Source organism: Aotus nancymaae, unplaced genomic scaffold, assembly GCF_030222135.1.
Source record: "Aotus nancymaae isolate 86718 unplaced genomic scaffold, 86718_ANA_hifiasm-v0.15.2.pri h1tg000007l, whole genome shotgun sequence".
In the NCBI taxonomy this organism is placed as follows: domain Eukaryota; kingdom Metazoa; phylum Chordata; class Mammalia; order Primates; family Aotidae; genus Aotus; species Aotus nancymaae.
In genome coordinates this window covers 14,713,394-14,728,994 of record NW_026988418.1, presented here as the reverse complement: position 1 = coordinate 14,728,994, position 15,601 = coordinate 14,713,394, and the positions used below count along the sequence as shown (strand labels likewise).

General features: G+C 36.7%; 1 protein-coding gene across 4 annotated transcripts in view; it reads left to right on the top strand.

Moving 5' to 3' along the window:
- EPS15 (epidermal growth factor receptor pathway substrate 15) overlaps nt 1-15,601 on the top strand; it is a 170,839-nt gene that overhangs the window by 124,845 nt on the left and 30,393 nt on the right. For all 4 annotated transcript variants that reach the window (XM_064372338.1, XM_064372337.1, XM_064372340.1 and 1 more), the window contains exons 20-21: nt 163-296; nt 5,450-5,516. In XM_064372338.1, the coding sequence (XP_064228408.1) occupies nt 163-296; nt 5,450-5,516 (201 nt within the window). The remainder of the gene's footprint in view (nt 1-162; nt 297-5,449; nt 5,517-15,601) is intronic.

Genomic DNA, 15,601 nt, shown 5'->3' with positions numbered 1-15,601 from the left:
TCCGCCCACCTCAGCCTCCCAAAGTGCTGGGATTTCAGGCGTGAGCCACTGCACCTGGCCCCAAACTGTCTTTTAATTAAGGCAATGATCATACCCTCAGGTGATGAGAAATTTAGTGCAGTAATTTTTTTTGTCTTTTCTATTCATGCTTTATTTTTTCAGATCCATTTGGGGGTGATCCTTTCAAAGGTTCAGATCCATTTGCATCAGACTGTTTCTTCAGGCAATCTACTGATCCTTTTGCCACGTCAAGCACTGATCCTTTCAGTGTAACCAACAATAGCAGTATTACATCGGTAAGTGGGAGAATTAAAAACTACTAAGTTAAATGGATAATAAGTGTCCTAAGCAAGTTTCTTGAAATACATAGTGATGAAAAAATCCTCATTTAGATTACTTCTTATGGGCCATGTAAGAATTTTAGTCTCGGCCGGTCCGAACGTAGTGTTATCTCAATTGTTCACAGTCAGTTACAGATTGAACTCCTTGTTCTACTCTTTCCCTCCTTCTCACTACTGCACTTGGCTAGTCTTAAAAAAAAAAAAAAAGAACTTTAGTTTCATCCCAATTCATTTAGTTTTTGGTTCATACTGGTATTTCATAGTTTGATCACCCACTGGAATTAACTGAACAGGTAAACTGATGTTCATCTTTCAGGAGACTAAATCTTATCCTATTGAGGATACTAAATATGATGGGAATTTATAAGCCAATCTTACATAAAGTTTTTTTGAAATGTTTGGTGTATTATTGCAATAATGAAAATTACTTTAAAAGGAACTTTAGAAAAATAAAATCATTTATGTTATTTCATAGACACATCTGGAATGTTAATTCTATAAAGTACAAATTCCCACTAAATGTTAAGGTCTCTTGAGAATGTACATACCTACAACAATGACTGTTTAATAATCACGTACCTGATCCAGGTAATTCTGTATACTTTACATTCATTGTTTCTAATCTTCATATCACCCTTGCAAAGTAGGTTTTGATATCCCTATTTTAAAAATAAAATAGGGATTTAGAAAATTTAACATGTTTAAGGTCCTATAGCTAAGTGCTTTTTTATCTGGGGGCTTTAAAAAAATCTTCATGTTGTGGATATTTACAGATGCTCAAAAGAGAATAATGAAATATTTTTAACAAGCTTCCATGTATTCATTACCCAATTTCAATAATTGGGAATGGTTTTACAGGTTTTTAGCTTTGCTTGTTAATTTGTATTTTTAGACTTTGTTTTGAGACGGCAGTTTCGTGTCTGTAGGTAAACTGAACCTGTAAAGGACCAGTTAATTGAGAGGTGTTTGAAGCAACAAAATTTGTCTTCTAGTACTCTCAAATTAAGAATATTTCCTTTTAAAAGTAATTGATTGTTTTAAAGATAATAGGTTTATATTATTGAATGTTGCTTCTTTTTTGTATTCAGTAAAGAGCTGCTTGGCTAAGAACTGGTGTTTTCCATTGAATGAAAACTGGACAGATACCTTCCTAACTGAATATTTATGGTTTCCATGGGCTACTGGATACTCTGTTTTCCTATAGCACGTAGTTTACATTGTGGACCCATTTGCCAAATTCTTCTAAAACTGCTGCCACTGGAATTATTCTCCTCTCACCTTCTTATTCTAGCCTCTCATTCTCCATCATTTAAAGAGCAAGAAAGCTAAATCAGGAATTTAAAAATGAATACATTCCTCTTGTCCTCTCCCCTATGAGATTTTTCTACCATTTGTTTTACTGACTTTTTCTTTTCTTGTCTTTTCTTGTCTTTTTTTTTTTTTTTTTTTTTGAGGTGGAGTCTCACTCTGTCACTGAGGCTAGAGTGTAATGGTGTGGTCTCAGCTTACTGCAACCCTCTGACTTTCAGATTCAAGCGATTCGCCTGCCTCAGCCTCCCGAGTAGCTGGTACTATGGGCGTGTGCCACCACGCCTGGCTAATTTTTGTATTTTTAGTAGAAACAGGTTTCACTATGTTGGCCAGGCTGGTCTCGAACTCCTGACCTTGTGATCCTCTCACCTTGGCCTCCCAAAGTGCTGGGATTACAGGCGTGAGCCACCGTGCCCGGCCCTGACTTTTTCTTTAGAGTTTTCTAAAGGAATATTGTCCTTGCTTGCAGCTTGTAATTTAACCATTCAAAACAAAACAAAAAAACCAAATTGGCAATATAATAATAACTGCAGTTTATCTAATTTCCTCTGTGTGCCAGGGATAGTGCCAACCTCCTTTATATGCGGTGTCTCATTTAATTTTCACAGTAATCCTATGAGGTTTAGACAGGTTAAGTTGAGGCCAGGTGTGGTGGCTCCAACCTCTAATTCCAGCACTTTAGGGGGCCGAGGCAGAGGATCACTTGAGGCAGGTAGTTCAAGACCAGCCTGGGCAACAAAACACTGTCTCTACAAAAAAATTAAAATATTAGTCAGGTATGATAGCATGAACCTATAGTCCTAGCTACTTGAGAGACTGAGGTGGGAAGATTGCGTGAGCTCAGGAAGTCAAGGAAGCCGTGAGCCATAATTGCACCACTGCACTCCAGCTTATGTGACAGTGAGAGATCTTGTCTCAATTAAAAAAAAAAAATAGATTAATTTGGTAGTAATTAATAAGTGGTAGAACTAGACTCAAACTCTGGTCTGTGTAACCAGAATCTAAGATTTTTCACCAATATAGTCTAGATACTTTTTTAAAATTGGCCCTGCTAAACTCCCCAATTATCAAACTGAATATAGCATAAAGACAGTTTTGTGGCCACTTATTCCTTCATGGGCTGTACAGTCTATTCTGTTCCCCTTGCTATCCTGATGGCCTTTTAGGGTGGTTGCACAGCGTATGAGGAAGGACTAGAAACCAAACCTGACATACATGTAGGCATTCTTTTTCTCTTTCTCCTTGTGATGGCAAATCAAATCTGCAAGCTGTTGTTAAAAACACAGCCTGTTAGTTTTTCCTTCTCTCAACAAGAAGAAGTAATAATACAGGTTGAGCACCCCAGATCCAAAATGCTCCAGTGAGCATTTCCTTTGAGTATCATGTCAGCCCTCAAAAGGTTTCAGACTTTGGAGCATTTCACATTTTCAGATTATGGATGTTCACTTGGTAAGTATAATGCAAATATTACAAAATCCGAAAAAAAAGCCAACATCCAAAATACTTTTGATCACAAGCATTTCAGATAAGGGATGCTCAACTTCTACTTGGTGACTTGTTATGTCAGTGACCTTCTCTCACACTGGTATTATGACTATCATATTAGGAAACATGGAAAGTTATTTCACTATGTAGATCAGTTTAATTTTTTAATTGCTGTTTATTCTGCAGATATCTAAGCTAGTGTGCTAGTTTTATAATAGTATAATTGGCATCAGTTAATACTATCACTACATTTTATCATTCATAGTTTTCATTTCTAAAAATTTCATTAGTACTCTTTCTGCGAGTAGTTTTAATGGATCCTCTTTTTAAAGAGAGAAGGTAAGTCCCAGTTAACATTACCTTTCTACAATTACATTTTTTTAATTTGGAAATTTATACATTAAGCTCTGGCAGTATTATTTGACATTTATTTGTAATATCCAACTTTTTGATAATTGGAAGTAGAGTCTGTAATACAATGACATTGATAAACATGAGTGAGAGTTGGATGTAAATGTTCAGGAACTCTTTTCACATTCTGTTCACCTGTTTGCCAAGTCTTTCAGCTAGCCTCTTAAAAAGAGCCTCCTGCCAAAAAGAGGAAATTCAATTATCTTCCTAAATATACAATTTGTTTGATTATAACTAAAAACTAACGAATAAAGTAGGAAGACAGTTAAAAGCCGTAATCTCTTGCATCTGGTAACATCCTCACTTTTACCAATTGTTCTTGATCCCAGACTTTTACATAGCTTATTATTGAAAGCAGCGGGGACTTTTTAGCAGAAAGCTATCTTTGTGTATGTGTGCACGTGTGTGTGTGTGTGTGTGTGTGTGTATATTTGTTTTCTCTCTGGGGGCAGAATGCAGAATTATTTTTAGATAAAAATTAGAAAATAGAAATGTAACATTTTATAATATTAAGTACTAGGATATTTGAGAATTAAAATAGTGTGTGATTCTAAACATAAAATGATATTCTGGCATCAAAAAAGGACATTAATGGAAAAACTGGTGAAATCTAATAAAATCTATGGTTTATATTTTTGTACCAGTGTTCTTAGTGTTAATAGGTGTACCATGATTATGTGAGATATTCCCATTAGGGGAAATTGGGTGAAGAGCGTATGGGTGTATGGGAACTCTGTACTATCTTTATAACTCTTTTTCTCCCCTTCTCCCTCCCCGTCCTCCCCCTCCTCTCCCCTCCCTCCTCTTCCCCCCTCCTCCTCCCCCCTTCTCCTCCTCCTTCTTTCTTCTCTCTCTCTCTCTCTTTTTTTTTTTCTTTTTTTTTTAAGACAGAGTCTCTCTCTGTCACCCAGGCTGGAGTGCAGTGGCACGATCTCAGCTCACTGCAACCTCCACCTCCCAGGTTCAAGCGATTCTCCTGTCTCAGCCTCCCAAGTAGCTGGGACTACAGGCACATGCTACCACGCCTGGCTAATTTTTTGTATTTTTAATAGAGACAGAGTTTCACCATGTTAGCCAGGATGGTCTTGTTCTGACCTCATGATCCACCCACCTTGGCCTCCCAAAGTGCTGGGATCCATCCTGCCCAATCTACAACTCTTACGTAAATCTAAATTATTCTGAGATAAAAGGTTAGTGGTGGTTCTCACCTAAAATCACAGTGCATTGGGAGGCCAACGTGGGAGGATTTCTTGAGATCAGGAGTTTGAGGGAAAAATAGCAAGACCCTCTCTCTACAAATAGTAACAAAAATTACCCAGGTGTGGTGGCATACACCTGTAGTCCCAGCTATTCGGGAGGCTAAGGCAAGAGAGAGGCAGGAGGATCACTTCAGCCCAGGAGTTTGAGGTTACAGTGAGCTGTGATCATACCACTGCATTCCAGCTGGGGTGACAGAGCAAGACCCTGTCTCTGAAAAAATAAAGTAAGTAAAAAGCTAAAACAGTGTACATCTGTACAACTAGCAAGATTATGAAGAAAAAAATAAATGAATATCACCAAAGTCAGGATTGTGAGTATAGAGGGGCACATGTAAACTTCTGAGGTATTGGCAGTTTCCTGGAAGATGACTGTGCAAGTGTTCACTTGATACTTGTTAAACCATAGATCTGTTTCATGTACTTTTCTGAATGGAGGTTATATTTCACAGTTAAAGATTAGGAAATAATATGTATTATTTCCATTTAGTAAGATTGCAGATCACTATGGGGAAACCTTTGTTCCTAATTTCTGTATTCCTTAATTAATTTAGAATTGTAAAGAATACATTCTTTGGAGTAGTGATGAGGTTTCAGCTATGAAGTGCTGCCTCTCTCATTCATGGCTTTGTATACTTTGTTTAGGTAGAAACATTGAAGCACAATGATCCTTTTGCTCCTGGTGGAACAGTTGTTGCAGCAAGCGATTCAGGTAAGTAAATAATTTATCAACTTCGTTGAACGTAAAACATTATTCTTTTCTTTAAGGTTCTTTTTTCTTTGTCTCTAAATTTATTTGTCCTGTTATTTATGGCTTTAAAATTATTGCATAATTATATCCAATTGTAATTTACCAATAATAAAAAGCATTTGTGTATCACTTTCTACTTTTATCTTTCATTATTTTATTTATTGTTCATGTTGAATATTATACTAGAATATGTACTCTACCCAGTATCAGTAAAACCAATAAACATGTTTTGCTTTATAAAATGCTGTGTTGCTTGGCAGCTTCAAAGTCAGCATTGGCTATTACGCATCTTGATCTAAATTAAAAGATTAGTGGCTTCCTATAGAAAATAAAAATTGCTTTACAAATACAAGTGGGTTCTGTTAATAATACAGAGAAAAGCTAAATGTTATTTTAGCATCCAGTCTTCATACTTCATTTAGGCTATCTGATTTTTTATTTATTATTTTAATAACCTTTTAAAATAGTAATCTCATTTTAAACATTAAAAAACTGAGGACCAAAACATTATGCAGTGTTCATCAAGATCATACAGTTTAAAAGATTTGAACCAGGTAAAGCCAAGATTCAATATTAGGTCTGACAAAATCAAAAAGCTTCTTCAACAAAGTAACTCTGCTTTTCCACTGTTCATTTGAAAATAAAACAGATAAACAGACTAGCTGTTGTCTGGGAGAGCAGAAAATTAGAGGAAAATAAACTCAAATGTGTAAATAATATTATGCTGAAAATATATCACTTTATCTTTCCAGGTTGAGTTGTTCAGTATACACATGTATTAATTGTGACTAATTAGGGATTATGAACATAGAAAAAGAATAGTAGAAATGCCTTTACAGGAGGCTGGCATGGTGGCTTACTCCTGTAATCCCAACATTTTGAGAGGCCAAAGCAGGTGGATCACTTGGTCAGGAGTTCAAGACCAGCCTGATCAACATAGCGAGACCCCATTTCTACTAAAAATACAAAAATTAGCCGTGCATGGTAGTGGATGCCTACAATCCTAGCTACTTGGGAGGCTGAGGCAGGAGAATTGCTTGAACCCAGGAGGTGGAGGTAGCAGTGAGCCGAGATCGTGCCATTGCACTCTAGCCTGGGCAACAGAGTGAGACTCTGTCTCAAAAAGAAAAGAAAAAAAAGCTTCTACAGATTTAGTTTCTTACAATGAACAAATTGTAACAAGATGAGATTTAGCAGAGTGCATTGTTTTCAGGTTGGAAATTAACTCCCAACATAGTAGCAAGAATGAGGAATATAAAAAGGAGATACATAGAAAGTAAGATTTAATGTAGACTGGATATTGATTTAAACAAAAACTTAGAATGAGAGCAAATGAGACTTCTAAAAGGCTTGTTGTATTAACAGTGGTTAAATTACATATTTTTAAAGTACATGTGCTCTTTTTATACTCTCATTATTAAACTGATTATATTGCTAGGGGTATTATAGAATTAGAAAGGATAACCTAAGAGAATAAAATGAAAGGTTAATACATTTATAATTGCCCACACCAAGGAAATGGTAAGTGCCATAAGAGTTAATTAAACCAGCAAAGATTTAAAGGAAGGGGAGATCACATTAAGGATAAATCATTAATGATACCAAAGTGGAATGTGGCTTTTGTGGTATTCCTTGAAAGCATGGGTTAGTATTTTAGCAGGTATATATGGAAAGAGAGTATATGAAGCAAAAAGAACAATGTGAACAAGGAATGGAGGCAGAACATATAAGGCATATTCAAGGAAAAACTAACACATTTTTGCAAGAGCTATTTCTCTATTTCTGCAAGATAGAGGAATAGCCAAGTTACATGGTGTTACGTTAAAGGTTTCTAATACCTCTGTTGATCTTCTGCTTAAATTCTAGTTCCTAATTCATTTCCTCTACAGAGGTAGAATAAATGACTATAGTAGCTTAGGAGGGGGCTAAGATTTATCATTAGTTATAATAATAATGGCTACCATTTATTGAACACTTGCAGAGTTCCAGCAGTCAGCATGCTAATCCTTTTTCTCTATTTGGTCCTATTTAATTCTCACAACAACTACATCAGATAATTTGTGTTATGTTTACTGTACAGACAAGAAAAATTCAGTCATGGAGAGATGAAACCGTTTTCAGAAGGTTAAAGTAGTAGTATTAGATGTACCCAATTCAAATGAGGTCTCTGGTTTTCTACCTGCCTCTCTGGTCATTCTTTCTCAATCTCCTTTGCTGATATTTCCTCTTTTTCTCAACCTCTTAATATTGTGTTGTCCCAAGTCTTAGTCCTTGGACCTCTTTTCTTCTTTATCTGTACTCCCTTGGGGGAACTCATCTGGTTTTGTGGCTTCAAATGCTATCGATAAGCTGATCTTTATGTCTGGTCACATCTCTTTCCTGAACTCCAGGCTCATTTTTCCAATTATTTATTTGACATCTCCACTTGAATATCTGATAGATATATCTAACACATAAATCTAACACAAAGCAGCTATTTTTCCTTCCTAAACCTACTTTTCTTGGCACCTCCCATATCTTAGTTCATGGTTCATCTTTAATGTTGTCCAGATCTAAAATCTTGGAATCATCTTTGGTTCTTCTTTTGCTCTTCCTCTATCTCTAATCTGTCAAAATATCTTATTAACTCTTCCTTCAAATTATATCCAGTAAAAGCCTTATGGTGGCCTGTGCTTTTCTAATGATAACTCATCATTATTCCCATTACTCACTCTGCTCCAGCCACACTGGTCTTGCTGCTGCTCAAACGATAGTACCATGTTCTTTGGCCTTTTTCACTAGCTGATCCTTCTTCCTGGGATGATCCTTCTCCATATGTTCACATGATAATCTCTGATACTTCTGACAAATCTTAATTCAGATGTCACCTTCTCAGTGGAGCTTATTCTGGCCACTCTAGCTAACATTTAAAAGTACCACTACCCAGCTCAGCGCTCCCACATTACTATTCTTTACTTTTCTTCTTTCATTATAACTTATTACTTTCCATCTTATTATATAAATTACTTTATTCTTCTCTGATCTGTTTCCTTTTCATCCTATTAGAAATTAAGCTCCAGAAGGAATTGGAAACTTTGTTTTCACTGATATAACCCAAGAACCTGAAAATAAGCCTGGGCATATATTATTGAATGAACAAATGAGCCAGCGGCTCTTCTCAGAGAACATATAATGGGAGTCCAGTGGGTAGATATTATTTATTGTTATGATAAGTAGTTTTTAAAAATTGTGGTAAAATATATATAACATAAAGTTTGGCATTTTAACCCTTTTTAAATATACAGTTCAAGAGCAATAAGTACATTGACATTGTTGTGCAATCATTACCACCATCCATCTCAAGAACTTTTTCATATTCCAAAACTGAAATTCTGTATCCATTAAATAATAACTCCCTATCCTCCCTCTCACCAAACCCTAACAACCATCATTACTCTGTGTACTTCATATAAGTGGAATTATAAAGAATCTGTCTTTTGGTGACTGACTTTTTTATTTACCATATGTCCTCAAAGTTCTTTCACATTCTACATTGTAGAATGTATCTGAATTTTTTACCTTTTTCAGGCCTAATAATATTCTGTTGTATGTATATACTACATTTTGTTTATTTGTTCATTCATTAATGGACAATTAGTTGCCTTCACATTTTGTCTATGTGAATAATGCTGCTATGAATGTGAGAGTACAGATATCTGTTTGAGTCCCTGCTTTCAGTTCTTTTGGATATAATGCTAAAAGTAGAATTGCTGGATCATATGGCAATGCTGTTTTTAGTTTTTTGAGAAATGGGCTTACTATTCTCCACAGCAGCCATGCCATTTTATATTCCAGCCAACAGTTCACAGTGGTTCCAATGTCTCTACATCTTTGCCAATCCTTACTACTTTCTGTTGTATTTCATAGGGATCCTCATGGGTGTGAAGTGGTATCTTATTGCTTTGATTTGTATTTCCCTAATGAGTAGTATGTTGAGCATTTTTTTCATGTGCTTATTGGCTATTTGTATATCTTCTATGGAGAAATGTCTATTCAAGTCCTCTGCCCATTTCTAAATCAGGTTTTTGTTGAGTTTTTTATATATCCTGGATATATTAACCTGCAAATCCCATGGGTTACCTTTTCATTCTGTTAATGCTGTTCATCGGTGAACAAAAGTTTTTAATTTTGATGTAGCTCATTTTATCTATTGTGGTGGTAGTGTTGCCTTTTAGTGTTTTAACCAAGAAAGCATTGCTAAATCCAATGTCAGGAAGCATTTCCCCTATAAGTTTTATAGTTTTAGCTCTTACATTTAGGTATTTAATCCATTTTGAGTTAATTTTTGTATATGGTGTGAGGTAAGAGTCCAGTTCATTCATTTGCATATGGATATTCAGTTTTCCCATCACCTTTTCTTGTAAAGACGATCTTTTTCCATTGTTTGTTCTTGGCATATTTGTTGAAAATTATTTGACCACATGTGTGACGGGTCGTTTCTGGATTCTGAATTCTATTCCATTGACCTATATGGTCTATATTTATGCAGTTCCTCACTATTTTAACTACTATAGCTTTGAAATAAGATTTGAAATCAGAAAATTTGACTACCAACTTTGTTGTTCCTTTTTAAGACTGCTTTGGGCTGGGCACAGTGGCTCATGCATGTAATCCCAGCACTTTGGGAGGTCAAGGTGGGTGGATCACCTGAGCTCAGGAGTTCAAGACCAGCCTGGGCAGTGCCTGAGCTCAGTTCAAAACTAGCCTGGGCAACATAGTGAGACCCTGTCTCTACAAAACATAGAAAAATTAGCCACAAAGTTGCAATGCTCGTCTCTGATAAAATAGACTTTTAACCAAAAAAGATCAAAAGAGACAAAGAAGGACATTACATAATGGTAAAAGGATCAATGCAACAAGAAGAGCTAACGATCCTAAGTATATACGCACCCAATACAAGAGCACCCAGATACATAAAGCAAGTTCTTAATGACTTACAAAGAGACTTAGACTCCCACACAATAATAGTGGGAGACTTTAACACTCCATTGTCAATATTAGACAGATCAACCAGACAGAAAAATTAATAAGGATATCCAGGACTTGAACTGAGACCTGGACCAAGCAAACCTAATAGACATTTACAGAACTCTCCACCCTAAATCCACAGAATATACATTCTTCTCAGCACCACATCACACCTACTCTAAAATTGACCACATAATTGGAAGTAAATCACTCCTAAGCAAATGCAAAAGAACGGAAATCATAACAAACAATCTCTCAGACCACAGTGCAATCAAGTTAGAACTCAGAATTGAGAAACTAACTCAGAACCACACAGCTTCATGGAAACTGAACAACTGCCTCTTGAATGTTGACTGGATAAACAATGAAATGAAGGCAGAAATAAAGATGTTCTTTGAAACCAACGAGAACGAAGATACAACATACCAGAATCTCTGGGACACATTTAAAGCAGTCTCTAGAGGAAAATATATAGCAATAAATGCCCACATAAGAAGCAAAGAAAGATCTAAAATCGACACCCTATCGTCAAAATTCAAAGAGCTAGAGGAGCAAGATCAAAAAAACTCAAAACCTAGCAGAAGACAAGAAATAACTAAGATCAGAGCAGAACTGAAGGAGATAGAGACATAAAAAACCCTTCAAAAATCAATAAATCCAGGAGCTGGTTTTTCGAAAAGATCAACAAAATAGACAGATCACTAGCCAGATTAATAAAAAAGAAAAGAGAGAATAATCAAATAGATGCAATAAAAAACAATAAAGGGGATATCACCACAGATTCTACAGAAATACAAATCATTATCAGAGATTATTACAAACAACTCTATGCACATAAACTAGTAAACCTGGAAGAAATGGATAAATTCCTGGACACTTGCATCCTCCCAAGCCTAAACCAGGAAGAAGTCGAAACTCTGAATAGACCAATAACAAGGTCTGAAGTCGAGGCAGCAATTAAGAGCATACCACCCAAAAAAAGCCCAGGTCCAGATGGGTTCACAGCCGAATTCTACCAGATATACAAAGAGGAGCTGGTACCATTCCTTCTGAAACTATTCCAAACAATCCAAAAAGAGGGAATCCTTCCCAAATCATTTTATGAAACCAACATCATCCTGATACCAAAACCTGGCAGAGATTCAACAAAAAAAAGAAAACTTCAGGCCAATATCCATGATAAACATAGATGCAAAAATCTTCAATAAAATACTGGCAAATGGATTGCAACAGCGCATCAAAAAGCTTATCCATCATGATCAAGTAGGCTTCATCCCGGGTATGTAAGACTGGTTCAACATATGCAAGTCTATAAATGTAATTCACCACATAAACAGAACCACAGACAAAAACCACATGATTATCTCAATTGATGCAGAGAAGGCCTTTGACAAAATTCAACAGCCCTTTATGCTAAAAACCCTCAATAAACTAGGTACTGACGGAACGTATCTCAAAATAATAAAAGCTATTTACAACAAACCAACAGCCAATATCATACTGAATGGGCAAAAACTGGAAGCATTCCCTTTGAAATCTGGCACTAGACAAGGATGCCCTCTCTTACCACTCCTATTCAATATAGTATTGGAAGTTCTGGCCAGAGCAATCAGGCAAGAAAAAGAAATAAAAGGTATTCAAATAGGAAAGGAGAAAGTCAAATTGTCTCTATTTGCAGACGACATGATTGTATATCTAGAAGACCCCATCGTCTCAGCCCAAAATCTCCTGAAACTGATAAGCAACTTCAGCAAAGTCTCAGGATATAAAATCAGTGTGCAGAAATCACAAGCATTCCTGTACACCAATAACGGACTTAAAGAGAGCCAAATCAAGAACGAACTGCCATTCACAATTGCTACAAAGAGAATAAAATACCTAGGAATATAACTAACAAGGAACGTAAAGGACCTCTTCAAGGAGAACTAAAAACCACTGCTCAACGAAGTAGGAGAGTACACAAACAGATGGAGAAACATTCCATGTTCATGGTTAGGAGGAATCAATATTGTGAAAATGGCCATACTCCCCAAAGTAATTTACAGATTCAACGCTATCCCCATCAAGCTACCAATGACCCTCTTCACAGAACTGGAAAAAACCACCTTAAACTTCATATGGAACCAAAAGAGAGCCCACATAGCCAAGTCAATTCTAAGCAAAAAGAACAATGCTGGAGGCATCACACTATCGGGCTTCAAACTATGCTACAAGGCTACAGTAATCAAAACAGCATGGTACTGATACCAAAACAGAGATATAGACCAATGGAACAGAACAGAGGCCTCGGAACAACACCACACATCTACAACCATCTGATCTTTGACAAACTTGACAAAAACAAGCAATGGAGAAAGGAGTCCCTGTTTAATAAATGGAGTTGGGAAAACTGGCTAGCCATATGCAGAAAGCGGAAACTGGACCCCTTCCTGACACCTTACACTAAAATTAACTCCAAATGGATTAAAGACTTAAACATAAGACCTAATACCATAAAAACCCTAGAAGAAAACCTAGGCAAAACCATTCAGGACATAGGCGTAGGCAAGGACTTCATGACCAAAACACCAAAAGCATTGGCAACAAAAGCCAAAGTAGACAAATGGGACCTAATCAAACTCCACAGCTTCTGCACAGCAAAAGAAACAGTCATTAGAGTGACTCAGCAACCAACAGAATGGAAAAAAATTTTTGCAATCTAACCATCTGACAAGGGGCTGATATCCAGAATCTACAAAGAGCTGAAACAGATTTACAAGAAAAAAACAAATAAGCCCATTCAAAAGTGGGCAAAGGGTATGAACAGACACTTTACAAAAGACATATATGAGGCCAACAAACATATGAAAAAATGCTCATCATCACTGGTCATTAGAGAAATGCAAATCAAAACTACATTGAGATACCATCTCACGCCAGTTAGAATGGTGATCATTAAAAAATCCAGAGACAAAAGATGCTGGAGTGGATGTGGAGAAATAGGAACACTTTTACACTGTTGGTGGGAGTGTAAATTAGTTCAAACATTGTGGAAGACAGTGTGGCGATTCCTCAAGGACCTAGAAATAGAAATTCCATTTGACCCAGCAATCCCATTACTGGATATATATCCAAAGGATTATAAATTGTTGTACTATAAGGACACATGCACATGAATGTTCATTGCAGCACAGTTTACAATAGCAAAGACCTGAACCATCCCAAATGCCCATCGATGATAGACTGTACAGGGAAAATGTGGCACATATACACCGTGGAATATTATGCAGCCATAAAAAACGATGAGTTCGTGTCCTTTGTAGGGACATGAATGAACCTGGAAACCATCATTCTCAGCAAGCTGACACAAGAACAGAAAATCAAACACCACATGTTCTCACTCATAGGTGGGTGTTGAACAATGAGAACACATGGACACAGGGAGGGGAGCATCACATGCTGGGGTCTATCGGGGGAAATAGGGGAGGGACAGCAGGGGGTGGGGAGTTGGGGAGAGATAGCATGGGGAGAAATGCCAGATATAGGTGATAGGGAGGAAGGCAGCAAATCACACTGCCATGTGTGTACCTATGCAACAATGTTGCGTGTTCTTCACATGTACCCCAAAACCTAAAATGCAAAAAAAAAAAAAAAAAAAGCCACATAATGTCATGCTTCCATACTCCCAGCTACTCAGAAGGCTGAGGTGGGAGGATCACTTGAGCCGAGGAGGCAGAGATTGCAGTGAGCGAAGATCATGCCACTGCACTCTAGCCTGGGTGACAGAGTCAGACCCTGTCTCAAAAAAAAAAAAGAAGAAAAGAAAAGAAAAAGACTACTTTAGCTATTTGGGTTCCTTGAGATTCCATATGAATTTTTGGATGAATTTTTCTGTTTCTTCCAAAATAAAAAGTCATTGGGATTTTGGATAGGGATTTCATTGAATCTGTAGATCACTTTGGGTAGTATTACTGTCTTAACAATATTGTCTTGTAATCCATGAACATGGGATGTCTTTCCATTTGTTTATGTCTTTAACTTCTTTCAGAATGTGTTATAGTTGTCAGTGTAAGAGTCCTCCTTGGTTAATCCCTAAGTATTTTATTCTTTTTGATGCTATTGTAAATGGAATTGTTTTCTTAATTTCCTTTCTAGATTGTTCATTGCTAGTATATAGAAATATGACTGATTTTTATATACTGATTTTTGTATCCTGCTACTGTGCCAAATTCAACTATTAGTTCTAATGGTTTTTTGGTGGAATTTTTAGAGTTTTCTACATATAAGATCATGTAATTTGCAAAAAGATTTTACTTCTTTTCAATCTAGGTGCCTTTTATTTCTTTTTCTTGCCTAAGTGCTCTGGCTAGGACTTCCAGTACTATATTGCAGAGGTTCCCAACCCCCAGGCTGCGGAACAATACCAACAGTCTGTGGCCTGTTAGGAACCAGGCCGCACAGCAGGAGGTGAGTGATGGGCAAGTGAGTAGTACCTAATGCCTGAGCTCCACCTCCTTTCAGATCAGCAACAGCATTAGATTTTCATAGGAGCTTGAACCTTATTGTGAACTGCATATGTGAGGGATCTAGGTTGTACAGTCCTGATAAGAATCTAATGTCTGGTGATCTGATGTGGAACAGTTTTCATCTCGAATTCATTCTCCCCATCCTACCTCCTAGTCCATAAAAAAATTGTCGCCCACAAAACTGGTCCCTGATGCCAAAAAGATTGGAGACTGTTGCTATATTGAATAGAAGTGGTAGAAATGATAAGAACAGGCATCTTTGACTTGTTCCTTATTGTAGAGAAATGCTTTCAGCATCTCAAGATTGAGTACGATATTCACTGTTGGCTTTTCATAAATGGCCTTTATTAAGTTGAGATAGTTTCCTTCTAAGCTTATTAAGAGTTTTTATCATGAAAGAGTTTTGAATTGTGTCAAATACTTCTGTTGCATCCATTGAAATGATTGGTGTTGTATTTTTCCCCCATTCTATTAATGTGGTATATAACATTGAATGATTTCTGTATGTTGAAACTATTCTTATATTCCAGGAAT